The sequence below is a fragment of the Ictalurus furcatus genome, chromosome 2, assembly GCF_023375685.1.
Source record: "Ictalurus furcatus strain D&B chromosome 2, Billie_1.0, whole genome shotgun sequence".
In the NCBI taxonomy this organism is placed as follows: Eukaryota; Metazoa; Chordata; class Actinopteri; order Siluriformes; family Ictaluridae; genus Ictalurus; species Ictalurus furcatus.
In genome coordinates this window covers 7,043,969-7,063,858 of record NC_071256.1, presented here as the reverse complement: position 1 = coordinate 7,063,858, position 19,890 = coordinate 7,043,969, and the positions used below count along the sequence as shown (strand labels likewise).

At 40.5% G+C, this 19,890-nt stretch overlaps 1 protein-coding gene across 3 annotated transcripts; it reads right to left on the bottom strand.

Moving 5' to 3' along the window:
• Positions 1 to 1,328: 1,328 nt before the first annotated feature.
• Positions 1,329 to 19,668, bottom strand: LOC128620623 (peptidase M20 domain-containing protein 2-like). 3 transcript variants are annotated; one of them, XM_053645842.1, is made up of 10 exons: positions 19,539 to 19,668; positions 16,879 to 17,024; positions 16,195 to 16,300; positions 9,324 to 9,726; positions 7,868 to 8,016; positions 5,985 to 6,127; positions 5,701 to 5,855; positions 4,927 to 5,050; positions 3,259 to 3,366; positions 1,329 to 1,891 (listed from the first exon to the last, which is right to left on the bottom strand). In XM_053645842.1, exons 3-10 carry the CDS (start codon positions 16,227 to 16,229, stop codon positions 1,698 to 1,700), a joined length of 1,311 nt encoding a protein of 436 aa, XP_053501817.1. In that variant the 5' UTR covers positions 16,230 to 16,300; positions 16,879 to 17,024; positions 19,539 to 19,668; the 3' UTR covers positions 1,329 to 1,697. The 3 variants fall into 3 exon arrangements, with proteins under 3 accessions (XP_053501817.1, XP_053501809.1, XP_053501825.1); XM_053645834.1 differs by lacking the exon at positions 19,539 to 19,668 and having other exon boundaries at positions 16,879 to 18,662; XM_053645850.1 differs by lacking the exons at positions 16,879 to 17,024; positions 19,539 to 19,668 and adding an exon at positions 9,864 to 10,131 and having other exon boundaries at positions 16,195 to 16,540.
• Positions 19,669 to 19,890: the final 222 nt, after the last annotated feature.

Sequence of the window (19,890 nt, the reverse complement as noted above, 5' to 3'; positions counted from 1 at the left end):
CTGGTAGTGTGTGTGTGTGTATATATATATATATATATATATACTGTTTTTACTGAATTATTCTTCATTTACATTGTACTCATTTGATTGACAAAAAGAAATCCTCATATGAAATTGAATCCTACTGTTCTAGTCTCACTAATGAGGTCTTACAGCTAAATAATCAGCTGGAGAGCTCAAGTTCTGACCTGGTTTCGGCCTTGCGGAGCCTCAATCTGCCGAAGGTAATTCTTCTCGATGTCGTCAACCTTCTTGTTGCGGTTCATGTCCTTCTGATTCAGCCTGTGCTCGTGCAACACCTCCAGCCACCTCACCTGCTTGTTAGCTTCTTGTAAACTCTGTTCTTAGAGTTGTAACACAGAAAAAAATGCGAGGGACTGGATATCAAATCAAAGGCTCGGGATGATGCTTTGGGCATTTTATCCTGCATTTGTGTCACTATAAAACGTTGATTAATTTTCAGTTGATCAAGAAGGGTAGTGATGTACTGTACTGTTGCAAAGGCAAATCACAGGTATATGTTAACGCACTCCATCTAATACGGCATGGTTTCTGTAGTGATCTTTCACGCCTAAGGCCAATTTATTATTATTGGGAGGAAACCAGGAAACCCACAGAGAGAACATTCGAAACGCCACACAAACGGTCACCTGACCCGGGAACTCTGGAGCTGTGAGGCAGCAGTGCAACCCGCTGCACTAGTGTTAACACCATTCCATCACTTTCAACAACACCAATGTCACATTTACCTTTTTCTCCAGATGGGTTTTGACCTTTCCTCAACTTTGCTGTAGAACGAATGAGAAGCATTCCAATGGATGAACACCTGAGGGCGGATGAGCAAATAATTCCATACAAAGGAAAAAGTCGACTGAAGCGGTACAGCCCCAGCAAGCCCCATAAATAGGGGTACAAGGTGTATATGCTTTGTGACTCAAAAGGCAATTTTGAGTTCCACACAGTCCGGATACTACCAGTCAATGGAATGCCTGATCTGGGAGCCAGCAGCAACATAGTTCTACGACTAGCATTCATCATACCCCTACATCAGAAATTCAAGCTGTACCATGACAATTGGTTCAGAAGCATAGGCCTTGAAGTTCAAATGGCAAAGAGAGGGGTCTACTGCTTTGGCACAGTGAGAACCAACAGGTCGAAAGGGTGCATGTTGAAAACTGACAAGGAAATGAAAAGGACTGGACGGGGCACTTTTGATGAGAAGGGAGCCATGTGTGAGGATGTGCAAATAATCACAAGCAAATGGCAAGACAAGAGCACTTCGGATAATGGTGTGTGATAAATAAATAAGTCATAAGTCGAACTATGATAAGATGATGGATTTTATTTATTGAATTTCACTACATAGATCTAAAAGACACTGTGTTGCTAATAATCAAACCTTCATCACAAAGTGTCTATGTGATCAAATGAACAGAGCATGAATATGCATGAATTTATTGTCATCAGTAATTTAGATAAAGTTGAAATTCAGTATATGCGATACTGTGTAGCTATTCATTCAGTTTCTGTCACTTTCTAGATCACATCCTGACAAACGTATACTGTGATATATTTTTTGGGAACGTTCTATCGAAAAATATCACACTCAAAATAATGTGTCAATTTAAAGAGTGCTAATGTTTGTAAAAGCTATAGGTATTAGGCCTTCTAACTAAGCCGTCTAGACTGTGGCTGGTTCATATTTCTTTGTTGGTCTCCGCTTCCCCGTGTTTCGCCTGTTGCAGTCTCAGTCCTCTCTCCTCTCTGAGCTTGGCCTCTTTAAACTCCTTTTTGACTTTGTCTAGCACGCCCGGGCTGAAAATCACATCCAGTGCCGTCATGGCCAGAGCTTTGGCAGTACGGAGTGTGTAAAACTGAGCTTCATTTGCACCTGCGACCAAAAGAAAGTCAAGGTTAAAAAAAAATGGTGGTTTTGTATTTCATAAGGAACATTAAATGGCATTGAGTTGACGCCAATTTCCCACTTTTCAAATTAACCAGACATGTTTATTGTCCACATTTGCAATAAGATGAGCTATGAGCCTAATCAGTATATGTGTGCTTCTATTGAATTCAGCTGGATAAGTGATACCTTATTAACAAAAGCTTCTTTTTTTTCAACAGTTTTAAATCTGCCTCTATATAAATTTTATATGCAACTTTTGGTCATGCAGTCATCCATCCATCCATTTTCCATACCGCTTATCCTACGCACGGTTGCGGAGGAGCCTGGAGCCTATCCCAGGGAGCTTGGGGCACAAGGTGGGGAGAACACCCTGGACGGGGTGCCAACCATCGCAAGGCACAACCACACACACATTCAAACACTACAGACAATTTGGGAATACCAATCAGCTGGGGGAAGAAACCAGACTACCCAGAGGAAACCCCCGAAGCACGGGGAGAACATGCAAGCTCTGCACACACAGGGCAGAGGCGGGATTAGAGCCCCCAAACCCGGAGTACTGACCATTAAACCACCGTGCAATCTAGATCTAATCTAATCCGATCTATGGGAAAAGTATCACTCTAATTAGGAATTTGTAGTAGACCTCATATTTATGTTGTAGAGTTAATACTAGCATTGTCTATAGGTCTTTTATCTACAGGCTTAAAGGCTTTACCCTGTTTAATAAAGAACAGTAGAATTTGCCACTTTGAGGATAGATATGTTTTGCTATCATGTGCAGTCAATACGATGGTAATAGACAAGAAAGCAAATTTTGAACTTTTAAGAGATATTAGTATCCTTCAAATAATAATTGTAATTTGTTTTTGATTGTTTATGATCCTCATCAACTGTGCCCTGAATTAACTGCTGGTACACCAAGACCAAAACAAGCGCGCACTGGTGATGATGTCAGTAACCCGTGGCCATGCCGTCTCAGTTGACAGAAAGATGTCAATTTATATTTAAGATAAATTTACATTTAATATTTTCATTGTCATTATCGTCATTCTTACAGTCAAAGAAGGGAAATAAGCTTAGGGATAGTGATTACAAGGTACACATTCATTGCCTACGTCAGACTTGTCACTTCCTGTTAATAAACCAATAGCGATTAAGCTTACAGCTCGCCTTTCAGTGGAACAGACAGCCTTCACGACCAACTGAAAAGACCTTTCAACACGCCCATACCTTTACTTTCGACACGCCCATTACTCTGACGTGCAGCAACCCACACTTGCACTTGGTTGAATGTGGAACATCACATACACTGTAGTACACTGACAGAGGGCACTGTTCCTCAGACTCACCAGAGGCAGCTGTATATTCTCTGGTGTGATTCAGCGCCTCAGAGCCAATGTAGAAATAAGGGTGAATCCCTGGAACTGCATGAGTCACGTTCCCGAAATCTGTAGAGCCTGATGTGGACGGGATTGAAATCACAAAATTAGCTTGTCTTAGACAAAACATGACCTTACAAGCAACTTGCACCTTTCCTAACCAATATACAGTTCAGTGCTCACATTGTTTGGCCTAACAATTAACTTTAATAATTGTATCAATGCTATCAGCCCCTCAATGAAGGGACATAAGTGTAAATGTAAGTGTAAGTGTAGGTATGTGAGAGGATGATGACGTTAATTGGGGGGAAAAAGCCAGCATAAAATAAGAAGCTAATCTCCCTGAAGAAGGGGGGAAAGATTGGGATTTGCATGCATGGTCTTCTCCTAAACTCCAAGTGCAGAAGATGGCTTCATGTATGTGTGTTAGGCAGCTTGCAGAGTTAAAGTTAGAGATGGATGAGACAAGATATAGCTCAAATCAAGGGCTATATAAAAATACAAATATTCAATACATTAAAAGTCATTATTAAAGTATAAATGGGAGGCAAAATAAGTGATGGTATTTGAAGAAGCCAGTCCCATGGACAATAACAGCTCGATGGATCGAGCGATCTGGATAGAAGAGCAAACCAGAGGAGGGCTGACCGGATGGTGTGGGGCTGAGATAGCTGAGATAAAAAGGAGAAGGGACTGGAAAGGTGTGAATGGTGAATGAGGAAGTGGTTGGGATGTAGAAGTTAAGAAGGGTTGAGAAGAAAAAGGAAAGGAAGTGAAGAGCAAGGTAAGGAATGTCATCGTGATGTGGGCTGGCGTGGTGACATCACAACAAGCCAAAAATTAAAGTGCTCGGGTGTCTGTGACAGGTAGTGGGTGTCATGTTCACTATGGAAAATTCCCCCCAGACATCAGAGGGTACACTCACTCACATTTGTAGTCTGCCTATTTTTCTTCCTTGCTTGTGCGCACCTGTTTTGTGTTCCCCTAATTAGTTATCCAGTTTAAGTTCTGTTTTCCCCTCCTTAGTTGCCAAGCAATATATGCACTGTCCTTCTTTATTACGAACACCTGTATACCTGCACAGTTATCTAATCAACCAATCATCCATCCATTTCCTATACTGCTTATCCTTCAGGGTCACGGGGAACCTGGAGCCTATCCCAGAGAGCATCGGGCACAGGGCGGGGTACACCCTGGACAGGGTGCCGATCCATCGCAGGGCACAATCACATACACACTCACACACCCATTCATACACTACGGACACTTTGGACATGCCAATCAGCCTACCATGCATGTCTTTGGACTGGGGGGGGAAACCGGAGTACCCGGAGGCAACCCCCGCAGCACGGGGAGAACATGCAAACTCCGCACACACAGAGCCACGGTGGGAATCGAACCCCCGACCCTGGAGGTGTGAGGTGAATGTGCTAATCCCGCCCGCTTCAGTTAATGTTCACATCATGAACAAAAGTGTGATCTCTGTGACTTTGATCGTGGCATGGATGTTGTTACCAGAATTGGGGTGCTAAGGCAGGCGTTGGAGAGCAGGTCCTTCCCCTCATGTTATTAAATTATTAAGTAGTACAGTTGCAACACCATTCCACCCCTAGTTAGCATGCTAGCTTATTTCTTTACCAGAAGAATCCTTAACAGTAATGAACTTCATGCCAAGAGATTTCCCATTCTCCTCATACAGGCCTTCCAAAGTGTGGTTCCTCAGGATTTCATAAAACTCGTTCCTTGCAAACAGAAGCTCAACCTGTAAGAAACAAGCCTTGGTTTAATTTCTCTAATGATGACTTTTAAAAAGCATATTAACTATATATTACAACAATTATGTCTGATTGTCCTAAATACATCTTTGAAAATGATGAAACAAGTTGTATATTTTTGTTTCTACAACAGCAGAGCAGAATTCCTAGATCTGATTGGTCAGAAGGGGTTGATTAATCTTCTGACAATAGGTTTGGATGCATGATTAATCACGTTTATATTAATTGATGTCTAATAAGGTACAGTTTCTATAGTAAGAGCTAAATTATAGGGACTTGTATAGCAGGTGCCCACATAATCTAAACCTAATAACAAATAGGTTTAAAAATATCTTTTTAGTTTACAATAAGAAATACATCATTATTGATATGGTGCAGTTTTCACCATCAGGAGACGTTTATTTAACATTATGGAAGGAGTTTTCAGTGTTAGTGCTTTGTAACAGAGGTTTGTTTTCCACCACCAGAAATCCTACATCCTTGCTTATTTTCCTATAACAGCACACAATGTTGTACTTTTCTCCTTACATACTATACAAGATTTATAGATAAACATTTTACAAGTTGTCCTCGGTGCAAGGGATTTCAGTTTCTAAGTTTCTGAACACAATGATTAAGGTGTTTACAGTTCACTAACCCTGCATCCTGTGGCCAGAGCAGCAGCTTGAAAACAGGCCTCAGCTTTGGCTTTGATTTTGGGCAGGTCTCGGTGTGAAGGGGTGCGTAAGTAATATTCCAGCTCACTGTAGTCGGGGATGATGTTGGGTTTCGCACCTCCGTGCCTTATTATACCTGAGCAAGACACGCATAACTCAGCTTCACACTGTTCTGTATATAATGCCCTGTGTATTTATCGGTGTATCACTCTCGTAGATTTGTACATCACTCTTTCTGGTTATCAGGCTAAGGATGCAAACTCACCGTGGACCCTCCAGTCAGGTCTGAGCTGCTGGCGGAGTACAGACATGTTACTGTAGGCCAAGACGGCCGCGTCTAGAGCGTTTACACCTTCCCAGGGATATGCTGATGCATGAGATGCACGTCCATGGTACTTCACTACAAGGCTGCAAAACAATATACAACAAAAGAAAGCTACAGAGAAGTAATATGTATAACGATGCAATTATTTCTGCCAATTATTTCTGCGTAATCATGCCTGTGTCATCAGGAGTGTGTTCTTCATCAGCCAGAGAAGCCTTATCATAACCATATCATATTATGTTATGTAATGTATAAAATATTTAGTTATTAAGTTATTTTGGACCAATTTGAGACACAGGGGAAAGGACCAGAGTTGTAGACTTTGAATACATCTGACTTTTTTTAAAATCTTTTTTAGTTTTCTTTCACTGTGCATTGCACTGATTGATCGGTAAAACCGATCAGTCGGCAGTGATTGCTTGAACTATGGGTTATCGGCAAAAATCCACACGGATAGTTTTTCCCAGATGTGTCCATTGCGGGAGCGACTGAGAAGGCTCTATTGTCATTATACAGTACAAGAGCGGCCTCTAGAGGCAAAATAAACACTGACGAATTTTGTTGTGTTATTTGAAGTGTTGTTTGATTCGTTTTTGGATGTCTCATTTCATTTGTTATTCAGAGTGTTACTTTTTGGTACAGTTTGGATGTATATTTTTTATTTACTTTAATATTTATGAATAGTTAATATATATATATATATATATATATATATATATATAAATATTCATACATTTATTTCATTAAAATAAAAGTTCAGCAATATTTTACTTTGAGCGTCATGTTTTCATGTTTTCGGTTGATTAATCGGTTATTGCCCAACTTAGTTATTGGTATTGTTCAAACCCACTATCAGTCAACCTCTAGTTGTCATAGTATTGCAAAAGGTACTTTGTCTGTGGTAGTGGCAGCATGTAATCCAGTTACCCAGTTTGTATACTGTATGTCCCCTTTGCCCAGGAATCTGTTCTGGGACTCGGCTGAAAGTGGCTGTTTCATCTTTGTAGTCACACACTGAAACTGGAACTGCCAGTCCATGGGTCTAAATATGAGTCTAATGCTCACAGAACTCAAGAAATACTCTTATATTTAAATACTCTATGTAAATACTCTTGAATTTTGACATACTTTTGATGTATGTGTGGCAGTCTGGAAAACTCTGGGAAAATATTGAGCTTTGGCCAACATTGAATTCTGAATGACATGGATTTCTGCCTATACTACGGATTTCTGCTTATAACTTGCTTTGATAACTTTAACTTAAGAAACATGAATGTGTTTTAACATTATATAGTGATTTATTTACTTTATAATCTTACTTATACAGTCTGCAGAGATTATGTCAGGTAAATAAGGATCCAGCTCAACAAAATGGTCTCTCACTAAAAAGATGCTAAGTGTGCTTTTTTTAATACAGTGAACGTTCCACTTTGATCAGGTGGTTGTAGACGAAAATAAACAGAAATGTAATCAAGTCGGTTTGTAAAAACGATCAGCTGTCAATTTATCCACCATGCCCTTGCGTCGTTGCTGACACTGTAGAGATGGCAGTGGACAGAGTTGTAATTTTTGAACTTTGCAAATTTTGCCAATAGACAAAACTCAGTGAATTCATCAGGAATTGTTTCAGCACTCACCAGTGAAGTAAAGACATGATCGTCATATATCGTGACTGAAATGATCTCAACTGACAAGACTCGTTAGACTGGAAACATTCAATGGCTTCTTAAATAACGCATGGATAATTTTATGAACGGGGAACGTGATATGTAAACAGTTCTTGGTCGAATAATTTTGGACTCGAATATATAATATTGAATTACTCATGCTCTGCCACGTCTGGGATGTAGGTAGCATCCTCCTGCGAGGGATGAGCCATAAACACCACATCCAGACCCTCAAAGACTCCTTCTTGCAGCAAGTCCACCTTCCCACCTCCATCCTCTTCAGCTGGAGTCCCCAACACAGTTACCTAATAATTCAGACAATTCATCAGACATTTGATAAGTATAGCTCAGTGTATGATCTAGTACATATACATGAATGACAAATTAAAGGAAAAATCTGTGGCTCCTTTATGCCGTAAGGACATTTTACTGTCATGCTTTGGCTCCACTTGTCCCCTTAGAGAGAGAGAGAGAGAGAAGTGTCTCTGCAAATCAGTACTGTTTTCCTGATTGATCACCTTTATCCTATGAGGAAACGCTTCTATCCCAATGGTAGTGGTCTCATTCGGGATAACCTTGTCCCCATCCACAACGGCACAAGGGCTAGCTAAATCATTTGCTGAATCACATGCTGTGACCTTCACTATAGATTTTGGAGTGATGTGTTAGACAGCAGTCACCACCACCACCATCCTATACAACAACTGAGGGATTTTTTGTTTGAGAATGGTGTTTATTGCTCCAGTACAGTTCTAGAGACTTGTAGTAGCTATGGCAAGGTGCACTGAAGCTGTTCTGGTAGTTGGTGGTGGTCCAACCCCTTACTAAGACACATTATGTTGTTTTTTTCCCCTTTAATTTGTCAACGTTTAATTTATCTCAGTTGTATTTTACACAGTGCTATACTAGTCAATACTGCCGTTTAAATATAAAATTATTAGTGTCATGTAATAGTTTTATACAGAAAATCACTTGCCATATGACATTTTCAGTATAAGACACTAAGCTAGCTAAATATTCTCCTTACAGATAATAGAGTTACACTGGGGTTTCCATCATCAGTTCGCATCCTGAACAAAAAAAATATACTGTACCAGCCAAAAGTTTGTGGACACTCGACTGAAATGTTTCTCATGATCTTATAAACCTTTTGATCTGAAGGTGTGTGATTAAATGTTTGAAATCAAACATAGATTTGTAGACAAAAATATAATCGTGCCAACATATTCATTTCTTTCATTGGAAAACAAAGCAGCCGATAAGAGTCCAGCGTAGGTGGGAACTCCTTTAATACTGTTTAAAAAGCATCTCAGGGAAATTCCTCAAGAAATCGGTCGAGACAATGCCGAGAATACATTTCTGGAAATTCTAGGCAAAAAGGGGGTCTACTTTGAAGATGTTAAAATACTAAATTATTTTGATTTATTTTAGATTTTTTATCACAACATAATTCCCATAGTTCCATCTGTGTGAAAGAATGAGTGTGTCTAAAGTTTTGACTGGTAGTGTATATATACATTTTTGCATATCTTTGTATTTAAATTACAAGTATTGTTTGCATAAAAAAAAATACTTGGATGGGAATAATCACATCTAGGCTTAGTTGGCACACCTTGATTGGCACAGGCCATGCCTCCCCGCTCTCCAGCGCTGCCTTCAGGCCCACTGCTGCTGCAGCTCCGCACTCTGCTATCAGGTTGTGGCCGCATGCGTGGCCTATAGCGGGCAGAGCATCGTACTCACACAGGAACCCCACATTAACAACAGACTCACCATCTGCTCCACCTACAGGTCCCCACGTGGCCTGAAAAGCTGTTTCTAGTTTATAGTGTGCCTCCACAGACCATCCTTTCTCCTGTGTGAAAAAGCGGACCAGAGTATCATGGGCTTGTCTTTCCTCATATGCCAGCTCTGGATGGTTCCAGATCGCGTCTCCTAGTCCATGGAGTTTGTCCTTGGCCTCGTCGATGGAACAGCAAACCTGCTGCTTTAGTACTCGGAGTTTATCAGCCATACTGTAACAGGACCACAAGAAATATGAGAGAGAAGAACTTAGCGCTCTCTGTTACTTAACTTTATGGGTCAATAAAACCTTAAAGCAGCCTTTTATTAAGATAAAGGAGTTCACTGGTCAGAAAAGTCAGCACTCAACTTTAACACGCTTCACTCGTATCTGTAATGTGAGCTGTTTTCTGATAAAGCCACAGTGAAGTCAGTGAAGTCCTCCTTAGATTTATTCTTACTCTTCAGTGTCACAAAAAGCAAGGTAACAGCACTGCTTCAAATCACAGAAGTAACTACAGGAGACGGGTGCAGAGGAGCTGAACTGAAATCTTGTGCAACAGCATGCCATGAACTTTGCACTGCTAGGTGTTATATAACTTTTTCATGTCTATAACAGGACACAGCCGCAAAACAACCTGTAAGGGTAACAGTGCATATGTTAAACTTAAAACAGTCTAAGTACATAAATAGCACAAATATACATTCTCAAATAAATCTGAAAATGGGTGTGATTTAGACATATATATATATATATATATATATATATATATATATATATATATATATATATATATATATTATCTGACAAAAGTGAGTACACCCCTGACATTTTTGTAAGTATTTGTTTATATCTTTTCATGTGACAACACTGAAGAAATGACACTTTGCTACAATGTAAAGTAGTGAGTGTACAGCTTGTGTAACTTTGTGTAATTTGCTGTCCCCTCAAAATAACTCAACACACAGCCATTAATGTCTAAACCGCTGGCAACAAAAGTGAGTACACCCCTAAGTGAAAATGTCCAAATTGGGCCCAAAGTGTCAATATTTTGTGTGTCCACCATTATTTTCAAACACTGCCTTAACCCTCTTGGGCATGGAGTTCACTCACAGGTTGCCGCTGGAGTCCTCTTCCACTCCTCCATTACGACATCACGGAGCTGGTGGATGTTAGAGACCTTGTGCTCCTCCACCTTCCGTTTGAGGATGCCCCACAGATGCTCAATAGGGTTTCGGTCTGGAGACATGCTTGGCCAGTCCTTCACCTTCACCCTCAGCTTCTTTAGCAAGGCAGAGGTCGTCTTGGAGGTGTGTTTGGAGTTGTTATCAAGCTGGAATACTGCATACTGATCATGCTCTGCTTCATTATGTCACAGTACATGTCGGCATTCATGGTTCCCTCAATGAACTGTAGCTCCCCAGTGCCGGCAGCATTCATGAAGCCCCAGACCATGACACTCCCGCCACCATGCTTGACTGTAGGCAAGACACACTTGTCTTTGTACTCCTCACCTGGTTGCCGCCACACACGCTTGACACCATCTGAACCAAATAAGTTTATCTTGGTCTCATCAGAACACAGGACATGGTTCCAGTAATCCATGTCCTTAGTCTGCTTGTCTTCAGCAACTGTTTGCGGGCTTTCTTGTGCATCATCTTTAGAAGGGGCTTCCTTCTGGGACGACAGCCATGCAGACCAATTTGATGCAGTGTGTGGCGTATGGTCTGAGCACTGACAGGCTGACCCCCCCACCCCTTCAACCTCTGCAGCAATGCTGGCAGCACTCATACGTCTATTTCCCAAAGACAACCTCTGGATATGACGCTGAGCACGTGCACTCAACTTCTTTGGTCGACCATGGCGAGGCCTGTTCTGAGTGGAACCTGTCCTATTAAACCTGTCCTATGTATGGTCTTGGCCACCGTGCTGCAGCTCAGTGTCAGGGTTTTGGCAATCTTCTTATAGCCTAGGCCATCTTTATGTAGAGCAACAATTCTTTTTTTCAGACCCTCAGAGAGTTCTTTGCCATGAGGTGCCATGTTGAACTTCCAGTGACCAGTATGAGGGAGTGTGAGAGCAATGACACCAAATTTAACACACCTGCGACCTTATAACACTAACAAGTCACATGACACCGGGGAGGGAAAATGGCTAATTGGGCCCAATTTGGACATTTTCACTTAGGGGTGTATTCACTTTTGTTGCCAGCGGTTTAGACATTAATGACTGTGTGTTGAGTTATTTTGAGGGGACAGCAAATTTACACTGTTATACAAGCTGTACACTCACTACTTTACATTGTAGCAAAGTGTCATTTCTTCAGTGTTGTCACATGAAAAGATATAATCAAATATTTACAAAAATGTGAGGGGTGTACTCACTTTTGTCAGATACTGTTTATATAAAATTGATAATTGTAAGTATGAACAGCGGGGGAAATAAGCATTGAACATGTCAACATTTCTTTCAGTAAATATATTTCCAGTGAAGTTATTCACATGAAAATTTCACCAGACTTCAGTATTAACTCAAGAAATCCGGAAATATAAAGAATTCACAACATTAAAGTCCATAAATAAAGTTATGTGTAATAAAGTGGAATGACACAGAAAAAAGTATTGAAACACTAAAAAAAGCAGTTCTCCAAGGCAAGGAACCAGCTGAAATCCGTAAGTAAGTATACTCCCTATCTGTGAAAATTAATATCAGCTGGGTTAGTAAACTGATGGTCTATAAAAAGGCTTTTCGTTACCAAAGTTTCACACAAGAAATATCTCATGATGGGTAAAAGCAAAGAGCTCTCCCAAGACCTTCACAACCTTATTGTTGCAAAACATATTGATGGAATCGGATACAGACGTATTTCTAAACTTCTGAATCCTCCAGTAAGCACCATTGGGGCCATTATCCGCAAGTGGAAGCAATATCACTCCACCATCAACCGGCCACGCACAGGAGCTCCTCGCAAGATTTCTGACCAAGGAGTCAGAAGAATAGTCAGAAGAGTAGCCCAAGAGCCAAGGACCACTCGGAAAGAGCTCCAGAAACACTTGGACGCAGCAGGTGCCATCGTCACAGAGAAAACAATAGGCAATGCACTCCACTGCTCACGCTCACCACGCAAGACTCCATTACTAAAGAAAAGGCATGTCGAAGCTCGTTTAAAGTGTGCTACAACTCATTTAGACAAGCCTAGGAAATACTGGGAGAGTGCAGTCTGGTCAGACGAGAGCAGAATTGAACTTTTTGGCTGTCATACTACACACCATGTTTGGAGAAGAAATGGTACTGCACATCACCCTAAAAACACTATACCAACAGTGAAGTTTGGAGGTGGAAGCATCATGGTGTGGGGCTGTTTATCATCGCATGGTACTGGCAGACTTCATATAATTGAAGGACGATGAATGGAGACTTTACCGGGAGATTCTTGGGAAGAATCTGCTGCCATCCACCAGGATGATGAAGAAGAGACGTGGGTGGACATTCCAGCAGGACAACGATCCAAAGCATACAGCAAAGGAAACTCTCAATTGGTTTCAGAGAAAAAAGTCAAGGTGTTAGAATGGCCCAGTCTATCACCTGACTCGAATCCAACTGAACAAGATTTAAAGACAATATGTTTAGAGGAATGGGCCAAAAATCACACCTGAATACTGCGACCGATTAATTTCTTCACACAGGAAGCGTCTTGAAGCTGTCATTACAAACAAAGCCTTCTCCACTAAGTATTAAATGCATTTCAGTTAGCGTGTTCAATAATTTTTCCCTGTGTCATTCCACTTTATTACACATAACTTTATTTATGGACTTTAATGTTTGCATTTCTTTACATGTGCGGATTTCTTGAGTTAATACTGATATCTGGTGAAAATTTCATGTGAATAGCTTCATTGGAAATATATTTAGTAAAAAAAATTGACACATTCAATACTTATTTCCCCTACTGTATATTTAGGGCACACAGTGGCTTAGTGGTTAGCACGTTTGCCTCACACCTCCAGGGATGTTCGATTCCCGCCACAGCCTGTGTGTGGAGTTTGCATATTCTTGCAACACCCTGTCCAGGGTGTACCCTGCCTTGTGCCCCATGCTCCCTGGTATATGCACCAGGTTCCGCATGACCCTGTAGGATAAGCGGTATAGAAAATGTATGTATGTATGTATTTGCTGATATTTTAATCCATTGAAGAGACCAAAAGAAGCACTGAATACTGCTTAAAAAGAAAGGTGATAAGAAAGGAAAACTTGTTAGGTGCATTAATAATATTATACAGACAGAGGGCGCTGCTGTTCATCTTTCTTTTCAGACTCACCAGAAGTAGCTGTTTATTCTGCAGGAGGATTCAGTGCTTCAGAGCCAAATTAGAAATAACAGTGAATCCCTGGAAAATTACGATTCATGTTCCCACAATCTATACAACCTGACACAATCACAAAATTAGATACAGATACTGGCACTGTGTTACACCCCTACTGTAAATACTAATTAGTGTAAATGATAACGTAGACTTCTTTTTTGTGGCTATGTCCATTACGTTATAAAGACTACTCGAATCGAGATATTTCTATTTCTAACTCCTTGACTGTCAGTATACATAACTGCAATGCCACATCCTGTACCAGTTATATGAGGGTGGTGTATATAGCTGTATCTGGGAGAAATAGCCTTTGGTCTAATCCAAGTTTCTTTAAACAATCTACATTAAATCGCTGAGCAGTAATCTGATCATCATAATCTTACACTACATGGCCAAAGGTTTGTGGACACCTGATCATAACATCCGTATGTGCTTGGTGAACATCCCATTCCAGATTTAGTCCCCCCTCTGCTGTTTTCACAACCTCCACTCTTCTGGGACGGTTTTCCACTAAATTTTGGAGTGTGGCTGTAGGGATTGGTGCAGCTACACGTATCAACATACCATACCATCATCTAGCAAACGGTTTGTCTTGATTCGGGGTTGTCACCTATTAACTACAATAGTGCTAAGACTATGAGGTATGCTTTGGCCAGACATGCGCTCAAAAGTGATCAAACTGTCTATTAATCCCACATTGTGTTCAGAGCAACACCTGGACATCCAACAATTCAGCAGAAAGCTATTCTGCATGGATGGTGAGGGTCTAGTTTAGGTCCTCCACGATGTGCACACCAAGGAATTTTCACTCTCTCCACAGTGGTGCCATTGATGTACAGTGGAGCGTGATCACCACAGGTCCTCCTGAATATGTAGATTGGTAGATAGATTAGTGACTTTGCATCTGTATGTGTGCTGCTCCACTACCTTCCTAACATGTCATTGTTGCTGATGAGTCCCACCACTGCAGTATCACCAGCAAACTTTATTCTGTGATTTGACCTGGGATTTGAAGCAGGTTCGATTCTGAAGCGTGAACCGTAACCCCATTCAGAAAGTCCAGGAACTAGTCTTAAGATCCAGTTCTTACTCCTCGTTCAGGCCCAGCTGGCTCATCTTTCCTAATAGTCTGTGGGATGACTGTGTTCAATGCTGTACTGAAGTCTATAAACAGTATGGAATAGTTTTTATTGCAAAAGTTTTCACAATATTATGTGTACTGGGGATTTTTACATGGAGTGGATAGTGTACTATAAAATTTGGTAAACAGAAAACATAGAGGATGAATTTATTTGTACATTTTGTATAATGAATCCTCCACTGGCCAGAAATGGCTTGTTCGTGTTGTTGGCATTAAGAGTCAGGACACAGTCATAGGTAAGATTGTGGTGAGGCCAACTAAGCAAAGGTCACTTAGGCTTTTAATAGTTGTTTTCTTTGGCACTGGTATGATGTTGGCTGTCTGAAAGCACTTGGGGACAGTGACCTGAGACAGGGACGTGTTAGTGTGTTATTAGTGTAAGTATTAAATAAATTGCAGTTAGCGTGTTCATACTTTTTTTCCTGTCATTCCACTTTATTACACGTAACTTTATTGATTGAGTTTAATGTTGTGAATTGTTTATATTTCCGGATTTCTTGAATTAATACTGATGTCTGGTGAAAATTTCATGTGAATAACCTCATTGGAAATATCCATCCATCCATCTATCTTCAACCGCTTACTCCTTTTCAGGGTTGCGGGGGAACTTGGAGCCTATCCCAGGAAGCATCGGGCACAAGGTGGGGTACACCCTGTCCTGACCAGGACAGGGTGCCAGTCCATGGCAGGGCACAATCACATACACACTCACACACCCATTCATACACTACAGACACTTTGGACATGCCAATCAGCCTACCATGCATGTCTTTGGACTGGGGGAGGAAACTGGAGTACCCGGAGGAAACCCCCACAGCACAGGGAGAACATGCAAACTCCGCACACACATGGCCCCAGCGGGAATCGAACCCCGGACCCTGGAGGTGTGAGGCGAACATGCTAACCACTAAGTCACCGTGCGCCCCGTTGGAAATATATTTACTGAAAAAAATATATATATATTTACAGGGGGTGTAAACTTTTGAACAGGACAATCGGTGTAAATTGTTAGTATTTTGTCTTCTGGGAGACATGTAACTATCTTATTTAGCATCTGAAGGGCTGTACTAAATGAAAAAAATATATATCTTTAAGCAAAATAACAATTTACAATGATCATCCTGTTCAAAAGTTTACACCCCCCCGGCTCTTAATGTATCATGTTGCCTTCTTGAGCATCAGTGAACGTTTGCACCTTTTGTAATAGTCGTGTACGAGTCCCTCAGTCATCCTCAGTATGAAAAGATGGATCTGAACATCATATAGTCGCTGTTGGAAAGGGCTCAAATATGCAGAAGATGCTGGAAATGTAAAGAATATGTAGGACCTGGTGGATTTTTCTGAAGAACAGTGGGCAGTTTAACTGCTCAGGACAAACAAGAACAACTATCACAAATCAAACACAGTCGTGGATCATCCAGGTAACAACACACAGTATTAAGAATCAAGCGTGTGTAAATTTTTGATAATAAATTCAGCTATTATCTTGTCTTGTGGACTATATATAAACATCTGTTATGTGAAGTAGCTTATTCAGGACAGAACTACATAAAAAACAACATGGGATTTTTCTGATCCCACTTATTTTAACAGTATTAAGATTTAGCAGATTCTGCAAATTTTTGGCCACAACAAAAATATATATATATATATATACACACACACACACACATATATACATAGCCCCTGGCAAAAATTATGGAATCACCACTTATATGATGTTCACTCTGCTTTTTTACTTCATAGCAAATAAACAAATCACAGATGTGACACTCAATCACTCAATGTTGAGGAAAAAAGTATGGAATTTCTAAAACAAGCACCAGCACAAATCTAAAAATGCAAATTATTCTGCAGTTAAACGAGAGTGCTTACTCACCTTAACCTTGTACTTTTTCAAAGGAAACATTGCCCCAACACGAGAGTACTCAATTGAAACAATGGAAAGGATGATAAAACTACTTCAAGAAGGAAATCCAACACGGAGTGTGGCAAAAGATGTCGGTGGTTCCCAGTCAGCGGAGTCTAAAATTTGGTGCAAGTATAAACAAAATGGGAAGGTTATAAAAGGAAAACATACGGGTAGACCAAGGAAGATATCAAAGCATCAGGACAGAAAACTCAAACCAATACGCCTTGAAAACAGAAGACGCACAACAAAACAAATGAAAAACAAAAGTGTGGAAACAGGAGTCAATGTTTGTGACAGAACTGGAAGACATCGGCTGAATGAAATGGGATTTACATACAGAAAAGCCAACCGAAAACCAGCACTAACACCTAAAGTGTTAGTTACAGGTTACAGTGGGCTGAAGAGAAGCAATCATGGAGTGTGGATGAAAGTGATATTCAGTGATGAATCACGAATCTGCATTGGCCACGATGATGATGCTGGAACTTTAGTCCGGTGCTGTGTAATGAAATATATAGACGACTGCCTGAAGAAAACTATCACATTTCCCCACTCATTTATGATCTGGGGTTTCATGTCAGGTAAAGGACTAGGGGGGACCTCAACAATCATTACACAGGTGTACACTTACATTTTGGGACACTTTTCTCATTTCATTGATAGAATATAGGTTTGATGGTGATGAAGTCATTTTTTCAGGTTGATAATGCATCTTTCCACAGAGCAAAGAGTGTTAAAGCTTTTCTTTTTTTTTTTTTGTATTCTGTTTATTTTATTTTTAATTAGACTCGATATTTTTCATTAGCTATACAATAAACTTTGTTGCACAGTATTGTTATTAATGAATTAATCTATCAAATGTGATTCGTGTGACATAAAACAGGGAATTACATTAAAAATACAGAAATAAATAAAATAAATAAATTAATGAGGGGGAAAAAGCAGCAGAATTTGGTCTTTTGAAACTCCAAAATATTACTTTTTACAATTCAATACACAGTGAGACATTTATGGGGAGAAAAAAAAAAAGATAAAGATTAAATTAAAATAAAAAAGGTGATATTTATATGTGGTATTGTTCTATTGGTGCAGAGCTATGGATATGTAAACATTTCCTTTTTTCTGATATATTTTAAGAGAACTTGGTGAAGTGAATATTTAATAAATACTCAGGTAAAGGTAGTAATGTTTTTTTTTGTAATATATTAATACAAGTCCTCACAATTTTGCATTGTGCTCCAGTTTCTTGCCTTCTTGAGGCTTTAGATTTTAGGTTTGTAAGATGCTAATGTTCTACAACGCACAGCGTTATTTTAACACTTTTGAAGTTTATACTGTCAGGACTGAATGTCTGAGTGCACCACCACCACCACCACCACCAACAACAACAACGGGGTTTATTAAATGAGTCATTAAATGGTTTTTAAACCTCACCCATGTTGTTATTCATTATAATATATTCATTAAGTCTAACATGAGCACTATTTTGCTCGTGTGTTGAATGTTACGGTTGCTTCCTGACACACTGCTACGCTAACAAGCGTGGTTTGGTGAATGTGAATTACGATCAGTTAAATCAATTAAAAACTTGACTTTTTCAAAGCAAAAAAAAACCCCTGTCATTTGATGTGTAGCTGCGTACTGATGTGAATCATCTCAGCTATAACTCACACTACTCGTTATGAAACCACCTGCTGCACTACACGCATCAGCCGAGGCAAGACGGCCCAGGGTAAAACAGTTTATACTGGGTGTTAATTAGCGTGAAAGCACGACGTACAATCTGTTCAGTAAAGGAACGTGCCGATTTTATTTGGGGGGAGGGGGGGGACAATCATCACCAGCGATTAAACGCATCAAGATAAAATAAAGCACTTTATTTGGCTAGCTGTTAATAAAGACTAACCAATGACTTGTCAGGGCTGCAAACAAGATGTACTAGGTGTTCAGTAGAGGATAAAGAGTACAGCTACATGACGTCATGTTTTAACACTTTACTAGCTATTAAGCCTCTTCTCCATATTACATTATATTGGCCACCACTTTTCATTATTTTATTTCATGTCAGTGATTTCTGAACAAAAACACTGGAATGTGCAGCACATCGCAGCTTTTACTCGCTCGGTGCACTAGCTAATGAATTGAACTCTAATCCTCCCCTGATTAAATTTACACTACATTACTAAAGAGGACTAATATGAAATCAGTTCATGTTGCAAAGACACAACATTTGATGTCCATAATTTCTGTAGCTACATCATCGTTATTCGCCTTGTTGATAACATTATACGAGTGAAAACTCTTGAGATGACCTCAGAGTCCACTAAGTGTGCACTAAGTGCTGGAAATAGAAAGGAATTAAGTGTAGAACATTGGACATGTACAGGATATCTGGCCTTGCACTACATAGCGGAAGGGGCGGAGTCCTGAGTAATCAAGACTAGACATGAGCGTTTTGAGACACAATTCACTACTAGATACGATGATATAGTGTATAGTGCATAGTGTGTGATATGAGACACAGCCGTAGTGTGCCGTGTGGTGGTGTTGCACTCAGAATTTAGAACCGGACCGTATATGTGCATAGAAATAATTCCTCGTAGGTATCAAAGAGAGTTCTCTGCTACCTTTTTCCGATCTCGCTCTGTCTGAGGAACTGAATGTTGTTCATGCTATCGGATAATTCCGGATATTGTTCCACCGAGAGAATGTAATATCCGTCGTATCCCTGCACTCGTCCTCCGTTCTCTGCCTCCGTCCACAGACGAGTCCCCGCCTCTCCGTCCCGCATGCACTGCGCCTCCCGCGCCCACGCGCTCGCCAGCGCCCTCTGTCGTGCTAACTCCAGCACTCGTGCCCTCTCCTCATCCAGAGAGGCTCCATAGCGCACGTGAAGGGTTAGCATACCACACTGCAGCTCCACGTCGGCGAAACGCCGCGTGCGTCCGCCCATCGCGGCCGTCGACTGAGAAACACTCA

Bases quoted from the DNA above. Each gene is read 5' to 3' on its own strand.
- LOC128620623 (XM_053645842.1), bottom strand. From the start codon at position 16,229: ATGACTGAGGGACTCGTACACGACTATTACAAAAG. The intron at 6,128-7,867 runs GTAATTCAATAT...ATTGTTTTGCAG, and splicing joins CCAGACGTGGCAGAGCATGA to CCTTGTAGTGAAGTACCATG. The intron at 3,367-4,926 runs GTAAAGAAATAA...CGTCCACATCAG, and splicing joins TACTGTTAAGGATTCTTCTG to GCTCTACAGATTTCGGGAAC.